This window comes from Muscardinus avellanarius (assembly GCF_963383645.1).
Source record: "Muscardinus avellanarius genome assembly, chromosome: 21".
Classification (NCBI taxonomy): domain Eukaryota; kingdom Metazoa; phylum Chordata; class Mammalia; order Rodentia; family Gliridae; genus Muscardinus; species Muscardinus avellanarius.
Window position 1 is genome coordinate 21,468,548 of NC_137807.1, and position 12,757 is coordinate 21,481,304.

The 12,757-nt window shown below is 46.8% G+C and overlaps 1 protein-coding gene across 1 annotated transcript in view; it reads right to left on the minus strand.

Moving 5' to 3' along the window:
* Positions 1-956: 956 nt before the first annotated feature.
* The window catches only part of SGSM1 (small G protein signaling modulator 1), a gene marked incomplete at both ends in the record, with an annotated part of 80,105 nt that continues 68,304 nt past the window's right edge, over positions 957-12,757 (minus strand). The window contains 5 exons of the mRNA XM_080717806.1: positions 957-1,045; positions 3,655-3,822; positions 4,908-5,004; positions 9,119-9,228; positions 12,365-12,447. Of these exons, the coding sequence (XP_080573932.1) occupies positions 957-1,045; positions 3,655-3,822; positions 4,908-5,004; positions 9,119-9,228; positions 12,365-12,447 (547 nt within the window). The remainder of the gene's footprint in view (positions 1,046-3,654; positions 3,823-4,907; positions 5,005-9,118; positions 9,229-12,364; positions 12,448-12,757) is intronic.

A 12,757-nucleotide genomic window follows, 5' to 3' on the forward strand; every position in this document is an offset into this window, starting at 1 on the left:
TCTGTCCTGGTGTTGGACAGACGAGGGAAAATGAGGAAAAAAAAATAGAGAAACCTCAGCCTCCAAGAGAGAAGCGTGAAGGAGGCTCGTGTGCCTTTTCTAAGTGGGTGAGGCTTAGCAGAGCGTGGGGACACCCAGGTGCGCCCCTCCTCTAGGCCAGGCGCTCTCCAGAGGGGGCAGTCTCGCCTGCAGGGGGCGTCTGGCAATGTCTGAGGTGTCTTGGGTTTTCCTGACGGGGCGAGTGGGAGACGGTGGTATCTCGTGGGTGAGCGGCAAGGGCTCTGCCTGGAACCCTGCAAAGTACAGGGCAGTAAAGGACTTGCTGAGCCGTGCATGGGGGTGCACGCTTGTAATTCCAGTTCTTGTGAGGCTGAGACAGGAGGATCGCAGGGTCGAGGACAGCCTCAGCAAGTAGTGAGACTCTCATCAACCTAGCAAGACCCTCTTTCAAAATAAAACTGGGCTGGGGGTGTAGCTTGGAGGTAGAATACCCCTGGGTTCAATCCCCAATGCCACAAGGAAGAAAGAAGAAAGAAAGAAAGGAAGAGGGAAGGAGGGAGGGAGGGACGGACTTGCTGGTTTCAAAGTCAGTAATGCTGCGTGTGGGAGACACTGTTCTAAGCCAGTCTTCCAGTATGTTCTGGAACATCCCCAAAGGCCCTATTCAGGGGACACAGGGAGCCCCAGAAACCTCTCCAAGCCTCATCTGCAAAGATACAGAGGTAAAAGAGAGAAAGGAGGAAGAGAAGATGCTGGCTCCGTCCACGCACAGCCAGCTCCCCCACTGCATGGGATCCCAGACGCGGGCGATCTTTGGTCAATCAGGAAAACTAAGGCTGGACCGGAGGGGCGGCCCTCGCCCCGCAGCCTGGGCGCTCTCTGCGGGAGCCCACGCCCCGCGCTCTGGAGGCGGGAGGGTGGGCAGAAGGCGGCACAGGGCGCTGCGGGCGAGGCATTCACTTGTTTTCAATCAGAGTCTGCACTTTGTACACGAGGTCCCGGGCCAGCCTCAAGACTTGCTTGGTGTTGTGCCGTTCCGCCATTTCTGAAAGAGCAGAAGGCAGATCTCAGAAGACCCGGGAGACAGGGTGCAGCCATGCCAGCGAGGCCCTGTGAGCAGAGCCTGAGGAGGACCCGTCTCCTCCTCTCTACCGTGGGGACCACAACAGTGGCCACGGCACGAGGCTACCATGGAGATTAAACGAGGGGAATATTGATTCATGGCTTGTGTTGGAAAAATATTAGGTCTTTCCACCCCTCTCCTACAGAAAGGGCTGGGAACCTTTCAAAAAGCAATGTAAAGACGGGGTGGGGTGGTTAATGCCTGTCCTCCCAGTACTTGGGAGGCCGAGACAGGAGAATTGCAAGTTTGAGGCCAGCCTCAGCAACTCAGCGACTTAGGCCCCGTTTCAAAATAAATAATAAAACAGGGCTGGGGGGTGTGGCTCAGAGGTAGAATGCCCCTGGGTTCAATCCCCAATAATACACATGCAAATAAATTTAGAAAAATAAAAAAGCAACATCGGGCACATGATACATGCTTAAATATTCTATGGAAATGACTAGAGCAGCAGAGGGAGGGAGGAGGAGAAGAGAGAGAAGGGGAAAAGCGAAAAGGAAAGCAAAAGTAATTATTTTATCAAGAGCTACACAAATGGCCAGATCTTCAGGCCTCTTGATAAAGCAGGATAATCCTACATTTAGACACCGGTCATAAAGAAGCCATTTAGTGGAAAAAGCAAGGGCATTAACAGCATGGTTCCCAAACTTGGTGCCAAGGTACCCCAAGGGTTCCATGAGGAGCTCACGGGAGCACCATGGGGTCTTCACTAATTTGGAGGGAACCACAGAAGTACTCCACACAGGTTGAGCATGACATAAAAAAGTGCCATCTCGGGTGAGTTTGCAAACTGTATTAATTTCTATCAGCGCCTTTGTATCTTTGCAAAGCTAGGCTTTCAGTAGTTGCTGGGACACAAGGCAAGTGCTATGTGAGCATCATGGTGAACCCGGGCACGAAGGCGTGGTGTGCAGGGTCAGCGCAGTTGGAGACGCTGAGCACTGCCCAACCAGTGCAGAGATCCCGCAATAAGCACTGCATCTATTTAAGAATAAAATGAGGGCCGGGCGTGGTGGCGCACGCTTGTCATCCCCGCGCTCGGGAGGCGGAGACAGGAGGATCGCGCAGGTTCGAAGCCAGTCGCGCTGGCGTAAGAGACCCTGTTTCCAAAATATAAAATAGGTCTGGGAGTGTAGCCCGGAGGTAGAAGGGCTTCCAGAAACCCCAGTACCACACACACACACACAAAGAATAAAATAAAAACAACACTTCCTTTCAACTTATGTATATCTTTCTTTTTCAAATGGCTGTTAAATTGATAGTACACAAAAACTTCTTACGTGGTTTGGACCTAACTTACTAAGTGAAACTTGTGGCTTGGGATGCTGTGAAAATTTTAGACATTAGGAGTGTCATGAATGGAGTGTCTCAGAACCTCTGTACTAAGGTAGGAAAGGCTTCTGCTTTTCAGTGATATCTTATAACTGAAAACAACCTTGATGCCCAATGATAAGGGATAGTGTGGTGCATTACAGGACATTTGCTTGAGGTATAGTCTGCATTATTAAGACAGGATTATGTGGGAGACAATTTTTTAAGTATTAAGTAACAAAAAAAATCTAGATACAACTAGATTCTGTGATGGTAAGACTGGATGAATCTTTTTTTTTTTAAGGATACTAAATGCAGTATCACTTCTTACTTGGACCCTGGAGCAGAATAACATTGATGGTAAACCAGGTGAAATTCAAATAAAGTCTGTAGTTTGCTATATAGCAAGGTACCAATGTTAATTCGCAGTTTTGTCAGATGGACCAGAATCATATAAAATACCAAAAGCTCTGCCCAGTTATACCGTACCAAGAACTCTCCTATTATGGTTATTATTATTTGAATTAAAAATGTCCCTAAAACCTCATGTGTGGGCACTGCAACCAGGAGGCGGGACATGGCTGGAGGGGGTGGATCCTTGGTGATGTAGACAGGGACTGCATCTATATCTGGCTGCTTCCCGCCCCCCTCTCTAGTCTCTATGTCTCTCTCTCTGTCCATCATGAGTTGGCTTCAAACCTGTGATCCTACTGTTTCAACCTCGTGCCACCATGCCTGGATGCTTCCTGCTTGATGGATGAGGAGCAGCTGTTTAGAGACAGAGAAGTGCTTAGCCCATGGTTACTGAAGGTCAGTGACAGAGCCAAGCTTTGCCTGTGAGTCTGATTTCAACACTAACACTCCTGCTGCCAGAATCCTGAGAAATATGCACCTGTAGAATTACAGGATCTCAATTCTTCCTTTTTCTAGGTAATGGGGATTGAACCAAGGGGTATTATGCATCCAAAATACACCCCCAGTTCTATTTTATTTTTATTTTGAAACAGGTTCTTGCTATGTTGATGTGAGTCTCACTACTTGCTGAGACTGGCCTTAAACCTGCGATTTTCCTATATCAGCATGTGCCACCATGCCCGGCATGACCCAACCTTTTGAAAATAACCATAAGAAGTGAACAGAACTCCTTCCAACCCCTTCCCTGTGCACACAACTCAGTGCATCTCCATCCTCAGGAGGGACAGAAGCCCCAGCCCCAGGGGTACCATTGAAGAACTTGATGATGTCCGTGAAGTCCATGTTATTTTCCAGGATGATGTCACGGTAGACCTCCACCAGAGCCAGCGCAATGAACAGGACGTAGTGTGCAGAGGACACATGTTTGGCAGCCCAGATGGTCTCCCAGACAGAGAAGACATCATCGTAAACCAGTTCTAAGGAGACACAGACATGCACATTTTGGGGAAGAGAGGGTCAGCGCCAGCTCATGGTGCTATTCTCCCCTGTGAGGACCCCTGTGCCAGCTCATGGTTCTGTACTCCCCTGTGAGGAGCCCCGTGCCAGCTCATGGTGCTGTACTCCCCTGTGAGGAGCCCTGCGCCAGCTCATGGTGCTGTTCTCCCCTGTGAGGAGCCCTGCGCCAGCTCATGGTGCTGTACTCCTCTGTGAGGAGCCCTGCGCCAGCTCATGGTGCTGTACTCCCCTGTGAGGACCCCTGCGCCAGCTCATGGTGCTGTACTCCCCTGTGAGGAGCCCTGCGCCAGCTCATGGTGCTGTACTCCCCTGTGAGGAGCCCTGCGCCAGCTCATGGTGCTGTACTCCCCTGTGAGGAGCCCTGCGCCAGCTCATGGTGCTGTACTCCCCTGTGAGGAGCCCTGCATCAACTCATGGTGCTGTACTCCCCTGTGAGGAGCCCTGCATCAACTCATGGTGCTGTACTCCCCTGTGAGGGCCCCTGCGCCAGCTCATAGTGTTGTATTCTCCTATGAGGACACATCTGGGAAAATTCTAGGCAGCTGGGCTTCCTGCAGTGGACAATACCCTGCCCTTTGACTCCTGGAAGCCTCAGTTCTCCCCATCGGTGGAATGGGCCGGGTAAACAGTTCTAAGTTGTTCCCAACTCTAACATTCTGTCAGTGGAAGAAGTGAGGGTGTGAGACATGGATAAAACAACCCTTACTCCATGGGCTTTAGAATTCTTGGTCTCTGCTAAGCAGCCTAACAGAATGGAAAGGAACATGGCTCTGGAGGTAGAGAGATGAGCTCCTGGCTCCAGTAATCCTCACTCTGAATTGAATGTTTCTTGGCCTAAGTTTTTTCATCTGCAAAACAGAGATCTTTATAGCCCTGGCTGTGTCACTGTCATTATAAGATAAGACAGATGCACCCATAGCCAGGGCTCGATATCTGTGTGACTCTCCTCTGCTACCTTGCCACAGTACCTCACCTTCATGGTGTCTTCCCCCCTGAAGTCCTGCTACCAAGAGTGAGGGACGAGACCCCGATGTGAAGTCTATACCTCGCTTGAAATCCAGCAGGAACCAGCGGTAGCAAAAGTAGAAGTGAGTGTAGTCGCCATTCTGATGCATTAGCTCAAAGAGCTCTGAGTCCAGGATCTGCAAGAGGAAGCAAAGGGTGGCATCAGCCTCTGGGGAGAGGGCTGGGCCGGAGGGACGGCTGAGTCAATGCGGGCAGAAGCCCACACTGTGCGCCAGAGAGCCCTAAACAACCAGGTGGGTCAAAGGGCAGAGGCTACGCAAAGAAGGTCTGCAAACGGTGCTCAGCATCGTTAATCCGCAGGGAGATGCAAACCATGGTGAGGTACATTTCACACCTATGGAGATGGTGAAAACCAAAATGATATAATAACTAGTGTTGGTGAAGATGTGGAGACACCGGAACCCTTACACCCTGCTCCTCGGAGTGTAAGATGGTATAGCTACTATGGAAGTCACAGTTTCTCAAAAGGTTGAATTTCTTAAGAGCTGCCGTAAGATTCAGCAAGGCCACTCCCAGGTATATCCCCAAGAGAAACAAAAACTTATGTCTGTAAAATAAATCTATAGGTGAAATAGCACAGCACAGCTATTCAAAATAGCCAACAATTAGAAGCAGCCCGCATGTCCAACACCCAATGAGTGGATAAATAAAAAGTAGTGTGTCCATATGATGGGATATTACTTGGTTGCAGATACCAGCAGAAGCCACGCCCTCTCGGCATCTGCATTATTGCAGTCCATAGGCAGAATCTCAAAGTGAGAAATAAGCCCCGAGAGAAGGTGTGGTCGCTGGCCAAAAGCATTTTCCACTTTTAGATATTCTTGCATAACTATTATTCTTCTAGTATTCTTTTAACTCTCTATACGAATTGCTCCGGTGATGTGAGATCAGGACTATAAAAGAAATTGAGTCCGTGGAAATAAATTCCCTAAAAAATTTGTCTAAACGTCCTTGGCTCTGCTCAATAATAATGAAAAACTGGCCAGAACTCAGATGCTGTGATAAGCATTCCAGCTGCAGCAATCACAAATGGTCTCCGACCCTCATTCCTATCACTAACTTAGGTTAAGCCATTAACTCCGGTAAGGTAGCTCAGTTTAAGGTAACTCTGTTTACCCTTGAGATCCTGCCTAGAGACAGAGAAGATAAAACTTTGTGTGTGAGTTCGAAGCAATTTAGTTGATGAACAACTTAGTTGCCCAAATACAATAGAGCCAAGGAAAAAGATTGTTGACTTTTACGCCCAGAATGAGCATTCCCGGAGACAGAGAGACTGGCCGCATGGTTAGGAATGAATATGACAAAATAAAGGACAGACATTCTAAATATATATGTATGAAGGAAAGGAAATACCATAAGAGTAAGAAAAGCATTTTTGCATGGAGAAGAGCTTATCATAAGAACGTCCCAATTGGGAAAGAAAGGAATTAGAAGGCTAGAAGCAGGTTGCAGAGGGTTTGTGACAGGGAAATGGATTATTAAAGATGAATAGGCTTTTAATAGGCTTGTTGTCTAAAGAAGAGTGTTTAGCAGTTAAGGAAATACATCTGACAATTAAAACCAAGAACTTTGTAGTGTTGCTTGTGGTATTTTGTCTGCCAAACTGTGTTGTGAGTTTGCTTAAGCTTTCAGATTTAGAAGGTAAGATGCCAACACCTGAAGAAATCCTATCACATTCACCTGAATCACCACGTCTCCCCACACTTGCTATATGAACTGAGCCCAAAAGATGGAAAGTTCCAAGAAAGTTAAAGAAGATTCCCCGAGAAGCCTCCAAGCCTTGGGCGTGCCTGTCTCTTCTTGGAGGTCGCCCTTTGGAACTGCTTATCTGCAAGACCTGGGAAAGAATCCGGAGTTAATCTCTCGAAGGTCAACAGCCAGCTGAAGGACTAGTTTTATTACCTTTGTTTACATGTCATTCATTATTATTTCACAGTGATTGCATTTACTCCCTTTTCTCTTATTATTAACTTTACTGGTGAAGGGTATAAATTTTGGGGGGTTTTTGTAATAAAGTGTCATTGGCTCAAGAAGCCTTTGTCCATGTCAGATTCTTTCTAGAGAGCGCCGTCACTAGGAACTCTTAGCTCCTAGAAGGGAAAGAATCGCTGCAGATAAGAGGCTGCAGTACTTCACTCTAATCCTTCCCCATCTTTGCTGAGGTTTTCGACCGTGAGTGGACTCGCGCCCCAATTAGACTGAGCTGGTTTGCGACACTTGGTAATAAAAATTAAATAGGATTTGACATAGACACACTGTAATGTGGATGAAAACTTATAAACATTGGGTTGAGTGAAAGACATTAGTTACAAAAGGCCACATGTGATAAGTAATTAACTAGTTAATTTTTTTTTTCTGGTATTGTGGACGGAACCAGGGGCATTCTACCTTTGAGCTACACCCCAGCCCAATTTTTTTTTTATTCTTTATTTTGAAACAGAGTCTCATTAAGTTGCAAAAAGCCTCACTAAGTAGCTGAGGCTGGCTGCGAATCTGTGATCCTTCTGTTTCTGACTCTGAAGTACTGGGATTACAGATATGCCCATGATTCTGTTTATATAAAATGCTTATACAAGGCATATCTTAGAGAAACTAAAAGACAGAGGTTTCCAATTGCTGGGGAGTGGGAGGGACTGGGGAGTGGCTGCTAAATGGTACAGAGTTTCTCGATAGGGTGACGAAATTGTCCTGAGATCAGTAGTGGTTGCCTAAAGGTAAATATACTAAAAGCCACTAAACTGTACACTTTAAAAGGGTGGAGTTAACCAGGTGCAGTAGTGCAGGCCTGTAATCCAGTGCTTGGGAGGCTGAGATAGGAGGATTGCAGGTTCAAGGCCGGCTCTGGCAATTTAGCAAGACTTGTTGACAAATAAAAAAATAAAGTAGGGCTGGGATGTAGCTCAGTCATTGAATGTTCTTGGGTTCAATCCACAGCACCATAGATAGAGAGATAGATAGATAGATAGATAGATAGATGGAATTTATGATATTTAATTATATCTCAACAGAACAGTTAGAAAATTACAGGTAGTGGAAGAATACCTACAGCTATCAGATATGCTGTCAAGAGAGGAAAAAGCTGGTTTGAAACAGTATGCACAAAATGACAGGGAAATAGGTACAGTCTGATTCTAACTATGCATAAAATATGCATAATTTGCCTATAAGGAATGAAATGAGCAAACCGTAAGGAAGAGGTCACTCACAGACAGCAATCCGAATGTATCACAGACTCAAAAGAAAAGAGACTTAATTTCATTGTTAAAAAAATGCAATTAGAGCCAGGTGTGGTGGCGCACGCTTGTCATCCCAGCCTTCAGGAGGCTGAGACGGGAGGATCGCGGTTCGCGGACAGCCTCGGCTACTTAGCGAGGCCCTCTGCAGCTCAGTGAGACCCTGTTTCAAAATAAAGAATAAAAAGTAGGGCTGTGGGTGCAGCTCGGAGGTCGAATGCCCCTGGGTTCCATCCCCAGTACTGCAAAAAAAATGCAATTAATGCTGGGTGCTGTGGTGCACGCCCGATGTTCTAGTTCTTAGGAGGCAGAGGCAGGAGGATGGCAGATTTGAGGTCAGCCTCAACAACTAAGCAAGACCGTCAGTGATATAGCAAGATCTTGTTTCAAAAAAAGGGGAGAGCCGGGCGTGGTGGCGCACACTTGTCATCCCCGCGCTTGGGAGGCGGAGACAGGAGGATCGCGCAGCTTTGAAGCCAACCTTGCTGGCTTAAGAGACCCTGTTTCCAAATAAAAATATAAAATAGATCTGGGAGTGTAGCCCGGAAGTAGAAGGGTTTCCAGGAACCCCAGGACCACCAAAAAAGGGGAGAGGATTCTAGGGGTACAATTCAGAGGTGGATCCTGCGATCCTCCGCCTCAGCCTCCCAAGTCCTGGGATGGCAAGGGTGTGCACCGCGCCCGGTAGACTGTATTTCTGAAAGCTCCCAGGGGGTGCTGTTATTGACCTTGGACTGTGCCCGGCAGCGCCGTGCTTGGTGTTATAAACGCACTAGTGCGTTTCATTTCTATAACTGTAGTAATTCATTGGGAATCAGACACATGGGTGGAAATAACCCATTTTCCAGATGCGGAAACAGAAGCTCAGGAAATCAAAGCGTATCTTAGCCAGTTAGACAGGAGCGGAAACAGGGTCCAAGCCCGGGGCGGCCCCGCCCGCTCCATCCCCACTCCCTGTCCCCGCGGGTCGGGGCCGGAGGGTTCGCGGGGGCCATACCTGGATCAGCGACCGCATGTTGGCGAAGTGGGTGTCCATGGCGCCTCCGTGGGGGAAGTTCTGGCTCATCCTCTTCATGAGCTCCGTGAAGCAGCTGAAGGCCAGGGCCTCTGCGGAGGCAGCGGGGACCAAAGGTCAGCGAGCCAGTGTCCAGGGGCCCGGGGCCGCCGGGGTGGCCTGAGGCCAGAGCGGGCTCCAGTCCATGGCCAAGCGAAAAGAACGTGTACTGGGAACAGATTCTGGCCCACGGATGCCCTCCAGTCTGAAGGGCACTTTATTATTATTATTATTATTATTATTATTATTATTAATGATGCCCTCCAGTCTGAAGGGCACTTATTATTATTATTATTAATGATGCCCTCCAGTCTGAAGTGCACTTATTATTATTATTATTATTATTATTAATGCCCTCCAGTCTGAAGGGCACTTATTATTATTATTATTATTATTATTATTAATGCCCTCCAGTCTGAAGGGCACTTTATTATTATTATTATTATTATTATTATTATTATTAATGCCCTCCAGTCTGAAGGGCACTTTATTATTATTATTATTATTATTATTATTATTATTATTAATGCCCTCCAGTCTGAAGGGCACTTTTTTTTTTTTTTTGTGGGTCTGGGCATGGAACCCAGGGGCATTCAACCTCCAAGCTACACCCCCTGCCCTATTTTTTATTCTTTATTTTGAAACCAGGTCTCACTGAGTTGCAGAGGGCCTCACTAAGTAGCTGAGGCTGTCCGCGAACCGTGATCCTCCAGTCTCAGCCTCCCAAATGCTGGGATTACAAGCATGCGCCACCACGCCTGGCAGAAGGGCACTTTATTATTATTAATTATTATTATTATTATTATTATTATTATTATTATTAATGCCCTCCAGTCTGAAGGGCACTTATTATTATTATTATTATTATTAATGATGTCCTCCAGTCTGAAGGGCACTTTATTATTATTACTATTACTATTATTATTAATGATGCCCTCCAGTCTGAAGGGCACTTTATTATTATTATTATTATTATTATTATTATTATTAATGATGCCCTCCAGTCTGAAGGGCACTTATAATAATAATAATAATTATTATTATTAATGATGCCCTCCAGTCTAAAGGGCACTTATTATTATTATTATTATTATTACTATTATTATTAATGATGCCTTCCAGTCTGAAGGGCAATTATTATTATTATTATTATTATTATTATTAATGATGCCCTCCAGTCTGAAGGGCACGTATTATTATTATTATTATTATTATTATTATTATTATTAATGATGCCCTCCAGTCTGAAGGGCACGTATTATTATTATTATTACTATTACTATTATTACTGATGACGCCCTCCAGTGCTCACTTTAGAGGCCCATGCGCACCCCTTAGGCAGTGACGGCGAGGAGTCTCCCCCACCCATATGATTCCCAGTGACTTACTTCAGTTATAGAAATGAAACACACTAGTGGCTTTATAGCACCAAGGGCAGTGCCTGTCAGTGGCACAGAGCTTTTTCTTAAAGGCTGTGTGTGTGTGTGTGTGTGTACTAGGGAGGCTGAGACAGGAGGATTGAAGGCTCACGGCCAGCCCTCAGCCCCTTAGTAAGGCCCTACAAAACTCAGTGAGACCTTGTTTCAAAGTAAGGGATAAAAATTAGGGCTGGGGGTGTAGCTCGGAGGTAGAATGCCCCTGATCTTAATCCCTAGTGCATACCACAAAAACAAAAACAAAAACAAAAACAAAAAAAAAAAAAAAGAAAGAAATTCTCCGGTTCGTGAGAATCGCAAGTCTGGGAACCATGGTCCTTGAGTAGCGGTTGTTGACGGTAGAAAGGGTCTGCACAGGACATGCAGAGGTCAACTGCTTTGGTAAACGCTCCTTAGAATATCCCTGCATACATATACTAAGAGAGTAAAGGCTCTGAAAAGTCCGGAAACACAGAAGCCCATTTCCTGTTACCCGGTGTTCAGAACTTGTTTGAAAATGGTGTCATCGGTGGGCTTTCAGCAGATGCCATTGGTCAGGCTGCCTTCTCTTCTATTCCTAGTCTTTTGGGCGTCTTTATCATGAGAGGATTGTGTTGGATTTTGTCATATTTTTTCTGTGTCAGCTGAGATGGCCATACAGTTTTTGCCTGTTATTTCACTCATGTTGTGAATTACAGGGATTGATGGCTTTTGTATATCAAACCATCTTTTTTACCCACTTGGCCATCGAAAGCGATACTTTTTATATCTTGTTAGGATCAGTTTGTTGGTATTTTATTGTGTATTTCTGAATTTATATTCAGGGATAATGCTGATTGGTCTCTAGTGTTCTTGTGATGTCTTTATCAGGGTAACAGTAAATCTGTGTGTGTGTGTGTGTGTGTGTGTGTGTGTGTGTGTGTGTGTGTGTGTGTGTTGCACCGGGGATTGAATGCAAGAACATTCTAGGTAGCCCTTTTCATTTGTTTGTTTTGAAAGAGGGTCTTACTAGGTTGCTGACGGTCTCACTACATTGCTGAAGCTATCCTCAAGCCGGCAATCCTCTTGTCTCAACCTTCCGAGTACTGAGATTATAAGCAGGCACCACCGTGCTTGGCCTCAGCAATAAATTTTTATTTGAAGGTTGGCCTCTTAGACCAAGTTCAGAAACATCCCCCCACCTGTTTTTCATTTATTTATTTCGTGGGGCTGGGAATTGAACTCAGGGCCCCTTTCCTTTTCTTTTCTTCCTTTTTTAGGAAAAGTTTGTGAGGAACTGGTATTAAATCTTCCCGAAAAGTCTAGGCCCCCTAGCCTGGGTTTTTCCTTGTTACCCTTCTTTTTTTCTGCAGGACTAGGGTTGGAACCCAGGGGTATTATACCCCCGAGCTACACCCCCAGCCCTATGTTTTAGTATTTTTAGTTTTTGAAATAGGGTCTCACTGAGTTGCGAAGGGCCTCGCCAAGTAGCTGAGGCTGTCCGCGAACCGTGATCCTCTGGTCTTCACCTCCTGAATGCTGGGATGACAAGCGTGCGCCACCACGCCTGGCTTGTTACCTTCTTGATGGCACAATCAGTGGGGACCAGGGACTGGCCAGGTCTCAGCATTGGCCACTACGGCCCATGAGGACGTCTCATTCCACCAGGATCTCGCTGTGACCACCAACGATGTGTTCTGAGCACCTGTCCTGACTCACTGTAAGCGAGGCCGGCCCCCTCCTCTGCAGTGCACAGGGGACGGTCCCCGGCCTGGGGGCACGGCGACACACTCACCATCGTCCAGAATGACCAACAAGGGAGCCAGCAGGTCACACATGCCCTGGACGTAGCCGACCTCGATGTGCTGCCAGATGTAGCTACGAGAGAGAGAGGGAGAGAGAGAGACAGGCCGCTGAAGGCACCATCGGCCTCTTCCTCCCCCCCGCTTGGCTCCCTCCCTCGGCTCCACGCCTGTGGCCCTGGCCCCACTCCTGCCGTCTTCAGGAGTCCCAGGAGCAGCGACCAGGGACCAGGGCGGTGGAGCCGGCATGTTCTCCAAGGCCATCACACACCTAGGAGCTAACCCCAGCCCTCTTTATTTTTTTATTTGTAAACAAGGTCTCCTTGAATCAAGACATGCTGGCCTCAAATTTGCGATTCTTCTGTCTCTGCCTCCCAAGTACTGGG